This window comes from Cervus elaphus, chromosome 21 (assembly GCF_910594005.1).
Source record: "Cervus elaphus chromosome 21, mCerEla1.1, whole genome shotgun sequence".
In the NCBI taxonomy this organism is placed as follows: Eukaryota; Metazoa; Chordata; class Mammalia; order Artiodactyla; family Cervidae; genus Cervus; species Cervus elaphus.
The window spans coordinates 76,115,343-76,131,405 of NC_057835.1; the positions used below are offsets into that span (position 1 = coordinate 76,115,343).

General features: G+C 34.7%; 1 protein-coding gene across 1 annotated transcript in view; it reads right to left on the reverse strand.

Annotated features, from left to right (window-relative positions):
• Nucleotides 1–16,063, reverse strand: part of CNBD1 (cyclic nucleotide binding domain containing 1) — a 368,799-nt gene that overhangs the window by 66,464 nt on the left and 286,272 nt on the right. Inside the window, exon 8 of the mRNA XM_043879351.1 lies at nt 1,517–1,654. Within this exon, the coding sequence (XP_043735286.1) occupies nt 1,517–1,654 (138 nt within the window). The remainder of the gene's footprint in view (nt 1–1,516; nt 1,655–16,063) is intronic.

Consider the following 16,063-nt stretch of genomic DNA (forward strand, 5'->3'; position numbering starts at 1 on the left):
AGAAATCCCAACTACTAACGACCTAGATCAGGAAGGTGGGTGTCTCTTGACCCCCTTCTGACACAGGATCTCACTGTAGCCCATACAGTGCCTATGGCACATAGACCACGGTTAAATCCCATCAAGAATTTCTGATGGAGGATGACCCTATTAGTCCCCCAATCCATCATTTATACAGATTTCTCTACCCTCCAGGGGAGGAGAAATACAAGATGGGTATATTTTTCAACTTGAATGAAAGAGAATAAATTGTTAAAATTGAAGAAAATAAGTTTTCCTAATGCAGCAGAATTAGGGGGTCACAGTTAAGTTGTGATCACCTATTCATGCAGTTTTGGATTTTGACATGCGCTATACCAATAATGACCCCATGGACTGTAGCCTATGAGGTTCCTCCATCCATGGAATTTTCCAGGTCAGAATCCTGGAGTGGGTTGCCGTTTCCTTCTCCAGGGGATCTTCCCAACCCAGGGATTGAACCCAGGTCTCCAGCATTGCAAGCAAACGATTTTACCATCTGAGCCACCAGGGAAACTCAATAATCCCTAATTGTTTTGTTTTTTTTTTTCCTGTTCCTGAGGCAGATTATACAGGTTTAGAGATCTCTGTCTGATTTTTCTGGTATCCCTAGTTGGTGACATGCCATTGTTGCCCAAAACAGTCATTGAATGAATGAATAAAAAATAGAGTGAATGAATGAATCTTAAATTTATGGAGAACCAAATGCACCAAATGCACATGTATAATAAATTATATCCATAGAGACCTTCCCTTCCACTTCAACTATTCATCAAAGGCTTAAGTGATATATATCAAGTCTTTTTTTTAAGATCTCCAATTCAAAACAAATTAAAATATTAAAAGAGATATGGATAACTTCTATCTAGAGAGTCAAAACACTCATAATGTGTTAACATATAGATTAGATATGGTCACACTGGTGACTGCAGCCATGAAATTAAAAGATGATTGCTCCTTGGAAGAAAAGCTCTGGCAAACCTTGGGGGTGTATTAAAAAGCAGAGACATCTCGACTTGCCAACAAAGGGCCTTAAAATCAAAGCAATGGTTTTTCCAGTAGTCATGCATGGATGTGAGAGTTGGATCACAAAGAAAATTGAGCACCAGAGAATTGATCCTCTTGAACTGTGGTACTAGGAAAGACTCTTGAGAGTCAAGGAGATCGAACCAGTCAATCCTAAAAGAAATTAACCCTGAATATTCATTGGAAGGACTGATTCTCAAGCTGAAGCTTCAATACTTTGGCCACCTGATGTGAAGAGTCAGCTCACTGGAAAAGCCCCTGATGCTGGGAAAGAGTGAAGGCAGGAGGAGAAGGGGCAACAGAGGACAAGGTAGGTTGCATGGCATCACCGACTCAGTTGACACGAGTTTGCGCAAACTCTGGGAGATGGTGAAGGACAGGGAAGCCCAGTGTGCTGCAGTCCATGCAGTCACAGAGTCGGACACGACTTAATGACTGAACGCCACCACCATCAACAACAACAAAAACATACCGTTTTTAACTTCGTGTAATTATTTGCTGAAATTTTAAGAATTTCACAGTCTTCTTCTGTCACCACTGAGTACCCCCTTGTTTCTGATTCAACATGAGCTGCAACTTCTAAGGTTCCAAAGGTACTCCATTGTCCAAGCTGTAAAAACACCAAGATCACTTAAACCTCATCATTATTCATCAGCATAAAAATATCAACGATAGGATCAGTCTAGGAGAGTCTACAAAAGGGAGTATCATAGGCGAAGCTCCAGGTGTGTGAAAGAAGAGGATCTGAAGTCCAGCATGGATGTCTTTTCTTCTGGCCAATATTACTTGCCCAAAACAAGAAAACTTCATTTTTTTCACTAGCTTGAAGAAAATAAATCATAAGAATAGATCTTCTGTGTTATTCACTGATTCATTTAAAATGCCTGAAATAGTGCTTTGTGCATAAGAGCAATCCAACAAATATTTGTTGAAGGGATGAGAAAATAGTGCACCTTTATCCATGGGTCTTCTATTTATTTTATAATACTCATGTTGGTAGTAATTATGTAAATGAATATAGTGTTAGGCAGGTATAAATCACTGGTGTATATATATATACATTTATATATATATATTCATGTAGGGTCTCCTAACTTACTATGCTACAAATAGATATTAAGCATACCAAAAATATTACCACTAGAATACATACTGTAAGTTTTTAGGATGTAGTGAGAATGTGTACAACTACATAGAAGATTTGTATTCATGTTTGCCCATGAAATACCAAATGGCATCTAGAAAAACAGGGGTAACTTCTCAGAGAAGACATCCGGTCAACATGCCTGGCTACCAGTGACGTGGGAGAACTTCTACTCTTCCACGTCAAAACCATAGAAAGGTCAAATGTTTTCCTTAGTTGAATGAATAGCTGAAATTGAATCCACCCGTTTGAAAATAAAGAAGGAATTTAAAGTAATTGCTGGAATCAAAGTGGTCCAGAGTAATATCAAACTTAGATGAAGGTCTCAGAGTCTGAGGTCTAGGAATTGTCACGCATATTAGAATAAGAAACTCAGGGCCATACAAGGTGAGAAACCAGAATTGAATGTTTTTCTATAAAGCTTGAGACTTAAAGGGTTGTATGACATGTTAAATGGGAGAAGCAAGTTGTTGGTTTGTTGTTGTTCAGTCCTGTCTGATTCTCTGCAACCCCATTGACTGCAGTAGGCCAGGATTCTCTGTCCTCCACTATCTCCTGGGGTTTGCTCTAACTCATGTCCATTGAGTCAGTGATGCTATCTAAACATCTTGTCCTCTGCTACACCCTTCACCATTTGCCTTCAATCTATCCCAGGACCAAGGTCTTTCCCAGTGATCAGCTCCTTGCATCAGGTGACCAAAGTATTGGAACTTCAGCTTCAGCATCAGTCCCTCCAATGAGTGTTCAGTGTTGATTTCTTGTAGGATTGACTAATTTGATCTCCTTGCAGTCCAAGGAACTCTTGAGTCTTCTATAACACCACAAGTCAAAAGCATCTTTTGGCATTTGACTTTCTTTATGGTCCAACTCTCACATATGTATATGACTACTGAAAAACCATAGTTTTGATTTTTGGACCATTGTTAGCAAGTTGATGTCTCTGCTTTTTACTACACTGTCTAGGTTTGTCATAGTTTTCCTTACAAAGAGCAGCATCTTTTATTTTCATGTCTGGAGTCAACATTCACAGTGATTTTGGAGTCCAAGAAAATACAATCTGTCACTCTTTCCATGTTTTATCCTTCTATCTGCCATGAAATGGTGCAACCAGATGTCTTGATCTTAGTGTTTTTAATGTTGAGTTTCAAACTAACTTTTTCACTCTCTTCTTTCACTCTCATCAAAGGTTCTTTAGTTTCTCTTACTTTCTGCCATTAGAGTGGTATCATCTGCATATCTGAGAAAATCATGTTATAGTAATGTTATATATAATATTTGTGTTTTGTCATGAATTACTGTTAATTTTGTTTTATTATAAATGAATGTGAGCTTTTATCATGTTTAAGTGCTAATTTTTATTTTATCATGAATGAATATTGAATTTTCTGCTTCTGAGATGATCCTCTTCATTAAGCTTTTAATGTGGTTAAATGACACAATGGACATTCATTCTTGGGATAAAAGTAGCTCATTCACCATGTGTTACATGATTTATATATCACTGGTTTTTCTTAGGATGCTTCTATTTTTTAATAAAATTGGCCTTTAATTTTCAAAAAAAAAAAAAAAAACCAAATATTTCTCCCGGTAATCTTGATTCTAGCTTGTGATTCATCCAGCTCAGCATTACGTGTGATATACTCTGCATAGAATTTCAATAATCTGGGTGACAATATACAGCCCTGATGTACTCCTTTCCCAATTTTGAACCAGTCCATTGTTCCATGGCCAGTTCTAACTTTTGCTTCTTGATCTGCATACAGGTATCTCAGGAGACAGGTAAGGTGGTCTGGTATTCCCATCTATTTCAGACTATGCCATGGTTTGCTGTGATCCACACAGTCAAAGGCTTTTGTGTAGTCAATGAAGCAGATGTTTTTCTGGGATTCCCTTGCTTTCTCTTTGATCCAATGGATGTTAGCAATTTGATCTCTGTTTCCTCTGCATTTTCTGAATCCAGCTTATACATCTGGAAGTTCTTGGTTCACGTACCTCTGAAGCCTAGCTAGAAGGATTTTGAGAATTACCTTGCTAGCATATGCAATGAGTGCAATAGTACAGTAATTTGAATATTCTTTGGCATTGCCCTTCTTTGAGACTGGAATGAAAACTGATCTGTTCCAGTGCTCTGGCCAATGCTGAGTTTTCCAAATTTGCTGACATATTTAGTGCATTACTTTAACAGCATTATCTGTAGGATTTTAAATAGCTCAGCTAGAATTCTGTCACCTCCACTAGCTTTGTTTGTAGTAATGCTTGCTAAGGCCCACTTGACTTCACTCTCCAGGATGTCCAATTCTAGGTGACAAACCACATTGTCATGGTTATCTTGGTCATTATGACCACTCTTGTGTAGTTCTTCTGTGTCTTCTTGCCACCTAATCTTATTAACAATCAATAATTTCAAGCAGATGATTTATACATATTTTTCCTGATATTCTAATTGTTTCTTAATAAGACTCAGTCTGAGTTACCCAATAAATTATTATGAAAGCATAAATCACCCATGACCTTGAATAACATTCTTAAGGTTTTCTTTCTTGATTCATTTTTTAATATCAGACACTCAATGTCAGGCAAGTATTCAACTTCCAACACTCTTTATACACTCACTTATTTTAATTGAATTAATTTAAATGATTGATGCTTATAACATTTCCATTGTGTTCTATAACTTTGGCCATCTTCAAAGTGCTCAAGAAAAAGAACTTTCAAAGAACTAGAATTGTGTATTTACTTAAAATAGCAATGCAGAATGAGTTAAAAAAAGATTATAATTTCAGACAGCATGTGAAACAAATTGCTAAAAATTGAATTTTAGCTAGGAAAACATTCATTCCAAAGAGAAGGAATGCAAAAAGTTGACAAAAATTGGTAAAAGTAAATTTCATTTTTTCATATATAAAAAATTTTAAATAACTAATATGGAATACATTTAAAACAAGATAAACTTAAAATAATTTACAGCAGAAATGCCAAGGAGAAGTGCAGGAAGATAGAACTGAAATACTTTAAAAAATGTCTATGCTCTGAAGGAAAAAAGATTTATGTAGCTTTTTTAAGTTCAAATTACAAATTTAATTATAGGAATTAGAACTTTGTAAATGGAATAGATAAATAAATGCAATGAAATAAAATGAAGTGATAAAATTTTATGTACCTAGAATGTCTAATAACACTAATAATTTGACCTAAAAATAAAAACAACAAAAGCAGATGACTACAAATAAAAGGAGAAAAATATTTTTAGAAATTTCCAGAAGAGAATAGCCAAATGAACCACAAAGGAAAGAAATATGCTCAGACTCACTAGAAAACAGTTTTATATTTATTTATCAATCAGATTGAAAATATTAAATTACTCTAACCTATGAGACTGGGGAGATACTTTAATACATAACTTGAAAAAATGTAAAAAAAAAAACTTTAAAAATGGAAAATTATCTGGCAATATTTACTAAAATAATTAAAGAATGTATGAAATACTTTATCCAGGAACTCCTTTCCTAAGAACCTAAATTGAATACACTACTTTCTTAGAGATATATTTAAAGAAGTTAATGCAGCACTTATAGCAACTCCTGACTGCAGTATCCCTGTAATGGTCACCAGCTTAGATCAATATGTGGGTGTGTGTTATTTGTAGCTTGTGTGTCTATGTGTCTATGTATACACACATATATATGTGAATAAATTATATAAATACACTCACCCTAAGTTCTAACAAACTGTTAAAAATCAGTTACACCTATACATTTTAACATTTCTTATGATGAAAAAAATAACAAATGGGAATCTATTATTTAAATATTAAAAAAAAGCTTTAAAGGGAAAGATGACAAAAACAGTACTCTATAAGTGTATACATGTACTTATCCTTGTGTCAGTTCAAGAAAAGCTGTACAAGTGTAATTACAAGGTTATTCAGAGGAGAGGAGACGTGAAAATGACAGATTTATTATATTTCTTTTCAAACTTCCTTCTATTTTTTTCAACAATAATAAGAAGCATGTGTTTAATTTTAGACATTTTTTAAATACATATAAAATGCAAGTTCAAAACAACATTCTCTGTCTTCTAAGACAACAGAAATAAAATAAAAAATAAATAAATGGGACCTAATCAAACTTATAAGCTTTTGTACAACTAAGGAAACTATAAACAAAAAGAGAAAGCAACCTACACAATGGGAGAAGATATTTGCAATGTATGTGATCAATAAAGACTTAATTTCCAGAATACACAGAGAGCTATACAACTTCACAGCAACAGCAGTCAGACTGGCCATTATTCAAAGTCTGTAAATAATAAATGCTGGAGAAAGTGTGGCGAAAAGGGAACCCTCCTACACTGCTGATGAGAATATAAATTGGCACTATATAGCCCCTCTAGAGAAGAGAATGGAGATTTCCTCAAAAAACTAAAAAAGTAGAGTTGTTTTATGATCCAGAAATCCCACACTTGGGCATATACCCAGAAAAGACAAAAGTTTTAATTTGAAAAGATACATGTAACCCAAAATTTATAGCAGAACTATTCACTATAGCCAAGACATGAAAGCAACTTAAGTCTCCATCAACTCTTAGGATTGATGGATAAGGAAGATATATATATCTTCACTGTGTATATATACAGTGAAATATTACTCAGCTTTAAAAAAATTGAAAATGCCATTTGCACCAACATGGAAGGACCTAAAGCTTTTCCTACTAAGTGAAGCAAATCAGAGAAATATGTGGCACATAAAAAAAGTAGTATAAAGGAACTTATTTACAAAGACTAACAGACATATAAATCACACTTAAGGTTAACAAAAGGGAAGAGGAGGTACAGATAGAGATAAGTTGGGAATATGGATTAACAGATGCACAGAACCATATAAAGATAGATAAACAGCAAGGATTTACTGTATAGCACAGAGAACTGCATTTCATATCTTGTAGTAAACTATAATGGAAAAAACCCTAAATGTACAGTTGAGTCACTTTGCTATACACCTGAAACTAACACAATATTATAAATCAACTATACTTCAATTTTAACAATTCTCATATTTTTCATGCTTGTATTATCTCTTAATACCTTTATGTTGATATACAAAATATGTTAAATTATGTACATCAAATATTTATAGCTGTTTCCTCTCCATGATGAAATTGCAGAGAATTCACTTTATTATTGTGTGTGTGTTTAGTTGCTCAGTCGTGTCCGACTCTTTGCGACCCCATGGACTGTAGCCTTCCAGACTCCTCTGTCCATGGGGATTCTCTAGGCAAGAATACAGGAGTGAGTTGCCAAGCCCCCCTCCAAGGGTCCTTCCCAGCTTAGCGATTGAACCCAGGTCTCCTGAGTTGCAGGCGGATGTTTTACCATCTGAGCCAGAATGGAAGCCCTTTTCTGCATTTTCTAATTTTTTTCAATAAATATAATTTATAATAGATATTATGAAGTTATTTTAATGATTTACAACTCAATCTTTCTCAATTTTTTGGAAAATATTTTTAAGATTTTGTATATAATCTTGTTTAGGGGGATAGTTAGTAGAGGTACACAAAAGGAAATTTTTCTCTCACTTCCAAAATCTCATGTCATTTTACTGCAAAATAAATTGATAGATAACATAAACTGTATTATGAAGCAATGTATTCCCATGATTTAAGAATTAACTTCTCCAAAAATGCACACCCAAATAACGTGCCTCTGAACATCAGGAGTTGGTACATCCTTTACGGGGCTTCCCGAGTGGCTCAGTGGTAAAGAATCCACCTGCCAATGCTGAAGATGCAGGAGGTGTGGGTTCCATCCCTGGATCAGGAAGAGCCCCTGGAGGAGGAAATGACAACCCAGTCTAGTATTCCTGCCTGGAGAATCCCATGGACAGAAGAGTCTGGTGGGCTACAGTCCATAGCGTTGCAAAGAGTCAGACATGGCTGAGCAGCTGAGCACACACGCACACACATCCATTACATTTTTTTTTAAATAAAAAAGCCATGTTGAGATTTGTTTTAAACTGCATTTTTCAAGAATAAACTTTTCTGAAAAAAAACAAAAGACTTTCATAGGTACAATTTTTGTTCTTGTACTATTTTTCCATGTATTCTAGCTTCCAGGCACATTAAACAAGATCAATAACTAAAATTACAGTTGCTATTTTTAAACCAAGGAAAAGTCTTGTTCTTAACACTATGAAACATGTTTTCTTTGTTTTAAGGGACTGAAGAGACAGAGAAAATACAAAGCCTCGATAGAGGAGGGGTTCAAGACTGACCTCTAAGGATGAATTTTAAAACCCTTACACTTCTAATATTTTGCACCACAATATGTGGTTGTTTGTAATTTCCATTTTTCTTGAGTTTCTGCAGCTTTCATTAGATATGCAAGGTGCTCTCTCTCTCTCCAAAAAGTTAAAAAGTATTGCTATAGATAGAAAAAGATTACTTTTTCCCTATGATTTAAAAGGCTTATATAGAAGATACCTTCTTAACTAAACAATGTTATAAATAAAAGGGATAGAAAGATGTTGCCTTTCATAATCTTTTGGAGGGAGGATTTTGGCCTTATTGAGACTGTACTGTAACATCTAGAAGGAACAATCTTTGAAAGGATAATCTGCTTGGGACCTATGTCATCCCACAGGCTGTGACTTAAAAGAATTCTCCAAGTACATTTGCTCCAAACTTGTATGCTGAGTCAAAGAAGGTGTTTCGTATTATAGAAAAATAATTGATCTTTTAAGATTATATTAATAACTATGCAGTCTCTAACTGAAAACTGCAGCCATGAAATTAAAAGATGTTTTCTCCTTGGAAGAAAAGCTATGACAAACCTAGGCAGGATATTAAAAAGCAGAGACATTACTTTGCCAACAAAGGTCCATATGGTCAAAGACATGGCTTTACCAGTAGTCATATAATGATGTGAGAGCTGGACCATTAAGAAAGCTGAACACCAAAGATGCTTTCAAAATGTGGTGCTGGAGAATACCTTTGAGAGTCTCTTGGACAGCAAGATCAAATCAGTTCATCCTAAAGGAAATCAACCTTGAGAAGGACTGATACTGAAGCGGAAGCTCCAATACCTTGGCCACCTGGTGTGAAGAGCCAACTCATTGAAAAGATCCTGATGCTGGGAGACACTGAGGGAGGGAGGAGAAGGGGGTGACAGAGGATGAGATGGTTGAATGGCATCATCGGCACAATGGATATGAGTTTGAGCAAACTGCGGGGGATTCTGAAGGACAGGGAATCCCAGTGTGCTGCAGTCCACGGGATCACAAAGAGGCAGACACAACTTAGCCACTGAACAGTACCAAGTGAAACCTACAAATCAACTTGACTTTTAGATATAGTCAGTAAATCCCTCTTTAAAAGTTGGCTATAAAAGATGTCATTTTATTTCCCTCACATATTTTACCAAGAAGAGTCTAGACATCATGATGAACAAGAGAAGTTCTTTTTATTTCCTCTAAAACAGAGTGGTTTTTTTCAAACACCCTGAGGGTATTTCCACCTCTTCAACTGTTCAAAAGAAACACTTGTCTGAAATAACTAGCCCACTGGATGCTTGTCTGGATTTTACCCAGCTTCCAGGCCCAGTTTAAATCTTATCTCTTTCACAAAATCACCTTGTTCATCACAGTTACTCCTCGAATTTCTAATAAAGTATGCATTCTATTGTTTTGTTATGTAACATGCACTGCTCTTATAAGTATGGGCACTCTAAAAAATCAATGATAATATTATATGACTAACTTTAGATTGTGAGGATAAAGAAATTTGTTTCCCTCCCTCCAGTATAGGGAGATTTTCAACAGCAAGTGAGCCTGAGTTACATAATCATCACATACGGCCACTTTAAGATCAGTAATATTCTAGTCAAATATTTTTTATTTTTAAAAGTCCTGTTGTAAAAAAAAAATGAATTACTCTATAGGTTAATCTTGAACTTTGTATATCAAGCTTATCTGATGCTTTCCTTGCTTAATTCCACTGTGGTTACTGAAGATTTCAAATTTTAATCACTTGAATCAATCATTTGAAATTTGTAGAGCCTCATGACAGCATCAAGTCAATTTTTAAAAATGTTTCATGTGCCCTTAAAAGGAGTGTGTACTCTGTAACTGTTTGCAATGTTGAATACATATCTACCATATCAAGTTTGTGTTGTTCAGAATTTCTATATCTTTATTGATATCTTTTTTTTAGGTCTAGACCTTTATCAGATTCCATTAAAATCCCTCACTGTAGTTGTGAATTTATTTCTTCTTTGTGCTCCATCAGTTTTCAGTTTATATATTTTGAGGTTATAACTTTACGGCATATAATTTCACATTCATGAAATATTTCTTTATCTTTAATGGTGCTCTTGCGATAAAGCATACTTTGCCTACCATCAGAATAGCTATCCCAGACTTCTTTTTAGTGGGATCTGATTTATTATATTCTATTACCTTTCTTTGTAAATTCCTATATATTTGTAATAAGATGTGTTGGCATATAGGGTGTTATTTTATCTAATCTGACAACCTTTGTTTATTAATTGAAGTATTTCACCTGTTTATATATAATGTAATTATTGATACATGTAGGCTTAAATCTGACACGTTAATGCTTGTTTTTGTTTTTTATTTTTCTATTTCTGTGTCATTTTCTCTCCTTCATTGCTTTATTTTAAATTAATCAAACATTTTTCTGTTATTTTGCTATACCTTTATTTAGCATAGTATATTATTATTCTTTTGGTGGTTGCTCTAGTAATAATAAGATATATTCTTGTCTTGCTAGAGTATACTCTAAATTAGGTCTTTTTTTTTTTTAACTTTTCAGAAAGGCAAAGATGCAAAACATCTTTAAATCCATTTACTGTATCCTCTTTTTTTTGGGGGGGGGGTTACCACTTTTGTTATACTTCTATATACATGTAGACCTCCCCAGGTAAAACTGTTTTATTCTGTCAAAGAATATTTAGATTAACCACATATCCACAAATTTCCTTTGCTCTTCAATCCTTACTAAATTCTTATAGTTTATTTGGAACAATATATATATATATATATATATTTTTTTTTTTTTTTCTTCCAGAACTTCTTTGCCTTGGGATTCCTTTCTGAAAAGTTCTTCTAGCAATGAGATTTCTCTCTACTATTTGCGTGAACACATATTTATTTTGCCTTTAAAGATTTTTTTTTCTGGCTATTGATGTATGGAGTGTCAACTGCTTTTATTTCACTATTTAAATAATTGTCATTCCATGTTTTGTGACATAATGATCTATTGAGAGAGTACTAACATTTACCTTTGAACATGTTGTGTCCATTCTATCAGCTTCAACATTAAAATTACCTCTGACTGGTTTTATTAGTTTCTAGTATGTCTAGATGTCATTACCTAGCTTGTAATTCACATCCAACTTGAATCTGTTGCTTGATGCCTTTTCACAGTTGGGAACATGTTTTCAATCCATACTACTTCAGGCAGTGCCAAATATTGCTTCTGTCCCATTCTAATTATTCTTTTTCCTTAAACGTTATTACTAACTTGTCAGAATTTGTCATCACCTCCATCACCTGACCTGCCTTCTGAGAAATCTGTATGCAGTTCATAAAGCAACAGTCAGAGCTGGACATGGAACAACAGACTCGTTCCAAATAGGGAAAAGAGTACATGACGGCTGTATATTGCCACCCTGCTTATTTAACTTATGTGCAGAGTACATCATCAGAAATGCCAGGCTGGATGAAGCACAAGCTGGAATCAAAATTGACAGGAGAAATGTCAATAACCTCTGATATTCAGATGACACCACCCTTATGACAGAAAGTGAAGAAGAACTAAAGAGCCTCTTGATGAAAGTGAAAGAGGAAAGTGAAAAAGTTGGCTTAAAGCTCAACATTCAGAAAACTAAGATCATGGCATCTAGTCTCATCACTTCACGGCAAATAGATGGGGAAACAGTGGAAACAGTGACAGAATTTCTTTTCTTGGGCTCCAAAATCACTGCAGATGGTGACTGCAGCCATGAAATTAAAAGATGCTTGCTCCTTGGAGAAAAAACTATGACCAAACTAGACAGCATATTAAAAAGCAGAGACATTACTTTGCCAACAAAGGTCCATCTAGTCAAAGCTATGGTTTTTCCAGTAGTCACGTATGGATATGAGAGTTGGACCATAAAGAAAGCTGAGTGCCGAAGAATTGATGCTTTTAGACTGTGGTATTGGAGAAGACTCTTGAGAGTCCCTTGGATGGCAAGGAGATCCAAGCAGTCAATTCTAAAGAAATCAGTCCTGAATATTCATTGGAAGGACTGATGCTGAAGCTGAAACTCCATTACTTTGGCCACCAGATGCGAAGAACTGACTCATTTGAAAAGACCCTGATTCTAGGACTGATTGAAGATGGGAGGAGAAGGGGATGAGAGAGCATGAGATGGTTAGATGGCATCGCTGAATCGATGGACATGAGTTTGAGTAAGTTCCAGGAGTTGGTGATGGACAGGGAGGCTTGGCGTGCTACAGTCCATGGGGTCACAAAGGGTCAGACATGACTGAACTACTAAACAGACTATCCATCTTATGCTCTTTTCAGTAATCAGTAATTTTTTCTACTAATCTATTTTTTAATTCAGTAATTCTCTCCTGTTGTATTTAATCTGCTGATAAACACATGTATTGAGTTATTAATTTTTATATTGTTAAGTCACAAAGTTTATATTTGTTTTGTATTACAATTTTTGTTTTATAGTGAGATTCTTCCCTCATCTATTTTCTTCAAAATACAATCACAGTTATTTTTAACTGATAATTTCCATAACCTAAGGTAAAGAGTCAACTCATTGCAAAAGATCCTGATGCTGGGAAAGATTAAGGGTGGGTGGAAAAATGGGCATCAGAGGATGAGATGGTTGAATGGCATCACTGACTCAATGGACATGAATCTGAGCAAACTCTGGAAGACAATGAAGAAAAGGGAAGTTTGGAGTGCTGCAGTTCATGGGGTCACAAAGAGTTGAACGTGACTTAGTGACTGAACAATAACAGCAATAACAAAGAATATGCAATGTCTGAACTATTCCTCTATCCATTCACATCATATGCTAATGAGTATGTGAGAACTTGATATTGATTGCACTTTGCATCTTATATGTTGCATGTGTGTGTGTCTTTATTTATCTTTTTGAGTTAAATTTCTTTTCAAAGTGTTTTAACAAGCTACACATTTTCTAGTTCACATGAAAGATACATTTAAGATTGCAGGAAGGAAGTGGATCAGCAAAGAAAAGTAGTACCTGTAGAACTCATAGGAAATGTGTTCTTGACGTGTGTTATGCCTCTCACAATGCAAACTCTCCTGAAGAGCCCAGACTATAACCTGTAAGCACATGTGCACAGCTCAGGGAATAACCATAAACTAAATTTCAGGTCACATATCCAATCATTATGTTTTACACCTGAAACTAATATAAGATTGTAAGCCAACTATACTTCAATAAAAATTAAATTACTAATAACATGAAATTCTGTGTGCTGACTATCTGGCTAAACAAAACAAATTTTCCTATTTAGATAGAAAGTCATTATGCTAATTATCAGTATATTAATTTTTTAAACTTTAAAATAGCCCTAAAAACAGAGTATGCATAGTATGGTTTTATCTATTTCTTCACATTATTTAAAATACAAAAGCAAATAGCATTCTGTTTTTTTGACAAACATAAAGGCTTTGAAATTCAACCATGTTAACCTAGTACCTAGTGCATTTCATTTTTCACTGCTGCATGATAATACTCAAATTATTTATTTAAAATAATTTAAAATAATGTTAATGAATATTTGTGCTGTTTTAAGTCTGCGGTTAGAAAGCAATGATGATATAAGCATTATTGTGCATGACTCTTCATATCATACGTAACTATTTCTCTCATATAAATGCCTAAGGATGCAATTTCCATGCAATAGGATGTGTCGGCACTTTAACATCTAATATTAAACTCTTCTAAAGTACAGGTTCTAATTTATACCGCATCTGCCACATAAATGCATTCTGTTTCTGTGAAACTTCTCACACATTTTGTATTATGTGTTTTTTAAAATGTTTACCAGTTTGGTAGTAATACTATTTATTGTGAGCTTCCCAGGTGGCACTAGTAGGAAAGAACCGTCCTGGCAATGCAGGAGATGTGAGATTCCCGGGCTGATCCCTGGGTCGGGAGGATCCCCTGGAGAAGGGAATCGCAACTCACTCCAGTGTTCTTGCGACAGAGGAGCCTGGTGGGCTATTGTCCGTAGAGTCCCAAAGACTCAGGCATGACTGAAGTGACTCCGCAGGCACTGTTGATTGTAATACTTTTTGTTATTTAGATGTAGTTATTTTTAAATGTAAAATTTATCTACTGTGTATTTCCTAGATTGATAAGATGGTGAAGCAACTTTTCATTTGCTTTATATTTAATTCATAGTTTCTCTTCTATAAAATATTGATTTATATGTTTTGTATTTTTATTATATTTTCCTTTTAGATTTGTGGATCATTATTTATAAATTTCAGACATTATTTCTTGGCCTTTTCTGTATGTTGAAGATATCTTCTTTCAATGCACGCTTTGTCTCTTAATTTACTTAGGGTATTAAGAAACAAATAAAAAGTTCTTTACTTTAAACATATATTCTTATAGTTTAATTCTATAAGTATCTCAATTAAAAAAATACTTAAGCATTTGCTAACGTGGTATCATGAAAAAATTGTCATACCATCTTCTAAAATATTTGAGCTTATCCCTTACTCAGTTAAGCTCGTGATCTAAAGTTATTTTTATGTATAATGGGAAGCAAACATGCAGTTTTATATTTTCTATCCATATAGATAACCAATTGTCTTAGTTCATATTCCTGAATTATCCCCACTGCTCTTCATGACATTGTTTCACATGAAAGCTCACACATCTGCTCTTAATTTTGAACTCTCTGGCTGCCACTGTGTTCATCTATGACCCACTATTTTGTTATAAAAACACTATATTGATTATGTAGCTTATTTTAAGTCTTGCTATCTTGCTCTCTGGTAAGAAAAGTCCCCCTTTTCAAAGTATCATCTTTGGATATATCTACACTATTCTTAGCCTTTTGTTCTTTAGTATAATTTTTAAAATCAATTTGTCACTATCCACAAAGATACTTGATTTCTTCCCCCCCACTGGAATTCCTTAAAATTTATAGATCATTTGGGACACTTGTCATCTTAAAATATTGAATGGTCCTGTCCGTGAACATTTCTCTAGTATCTTTTAATGAATATGTACACCGTTCTCTAACAAGTACTGCAACAAAAATTTTGTTATATTTCTCTTGTTTTTTTTGTTAATGGTATTTTCTTATTATTTTCTGTAATTCTGTGAATTCTTTATTTTCAGATCAACAAGGTATTTACAATAATGTTCTATTACAGTTTAGTCAGTTCTTTAGTATTTTCAGTTTAGAGAAGGGATTGGCAAACCTTTTCTATAGAGTACTAGAAAGCAAATATTTTTAGTTTTGCAGGTCATTTAGTGGTTGTCACTGCAGATGGTGACTGCAACCACAAAATTAAAAGACACTTGCTCCTTGGAAGAAAAGCTATGACCAACCTAGACAGTATATTAAAAAGCAGAGACATTACTTTGCTGACAAACGTCTGTATAGTCAAAGCTGTGACTTTTCCAGTAGTCACATGTGGATGTGAGAGGTGGGCCATAAAGAAAGCTGAGCGCTGAAGAATTGATGCTTTTGAACTGTGGTGTTGGAGAAGACTCTTGAGAGTCCCTTGGACTGCAAGGAGATTCAACCAGTCCATCCTAAAGGAGATCAGTCCTGGGTGTTCATTGGAAGGACTGATGCTGAAG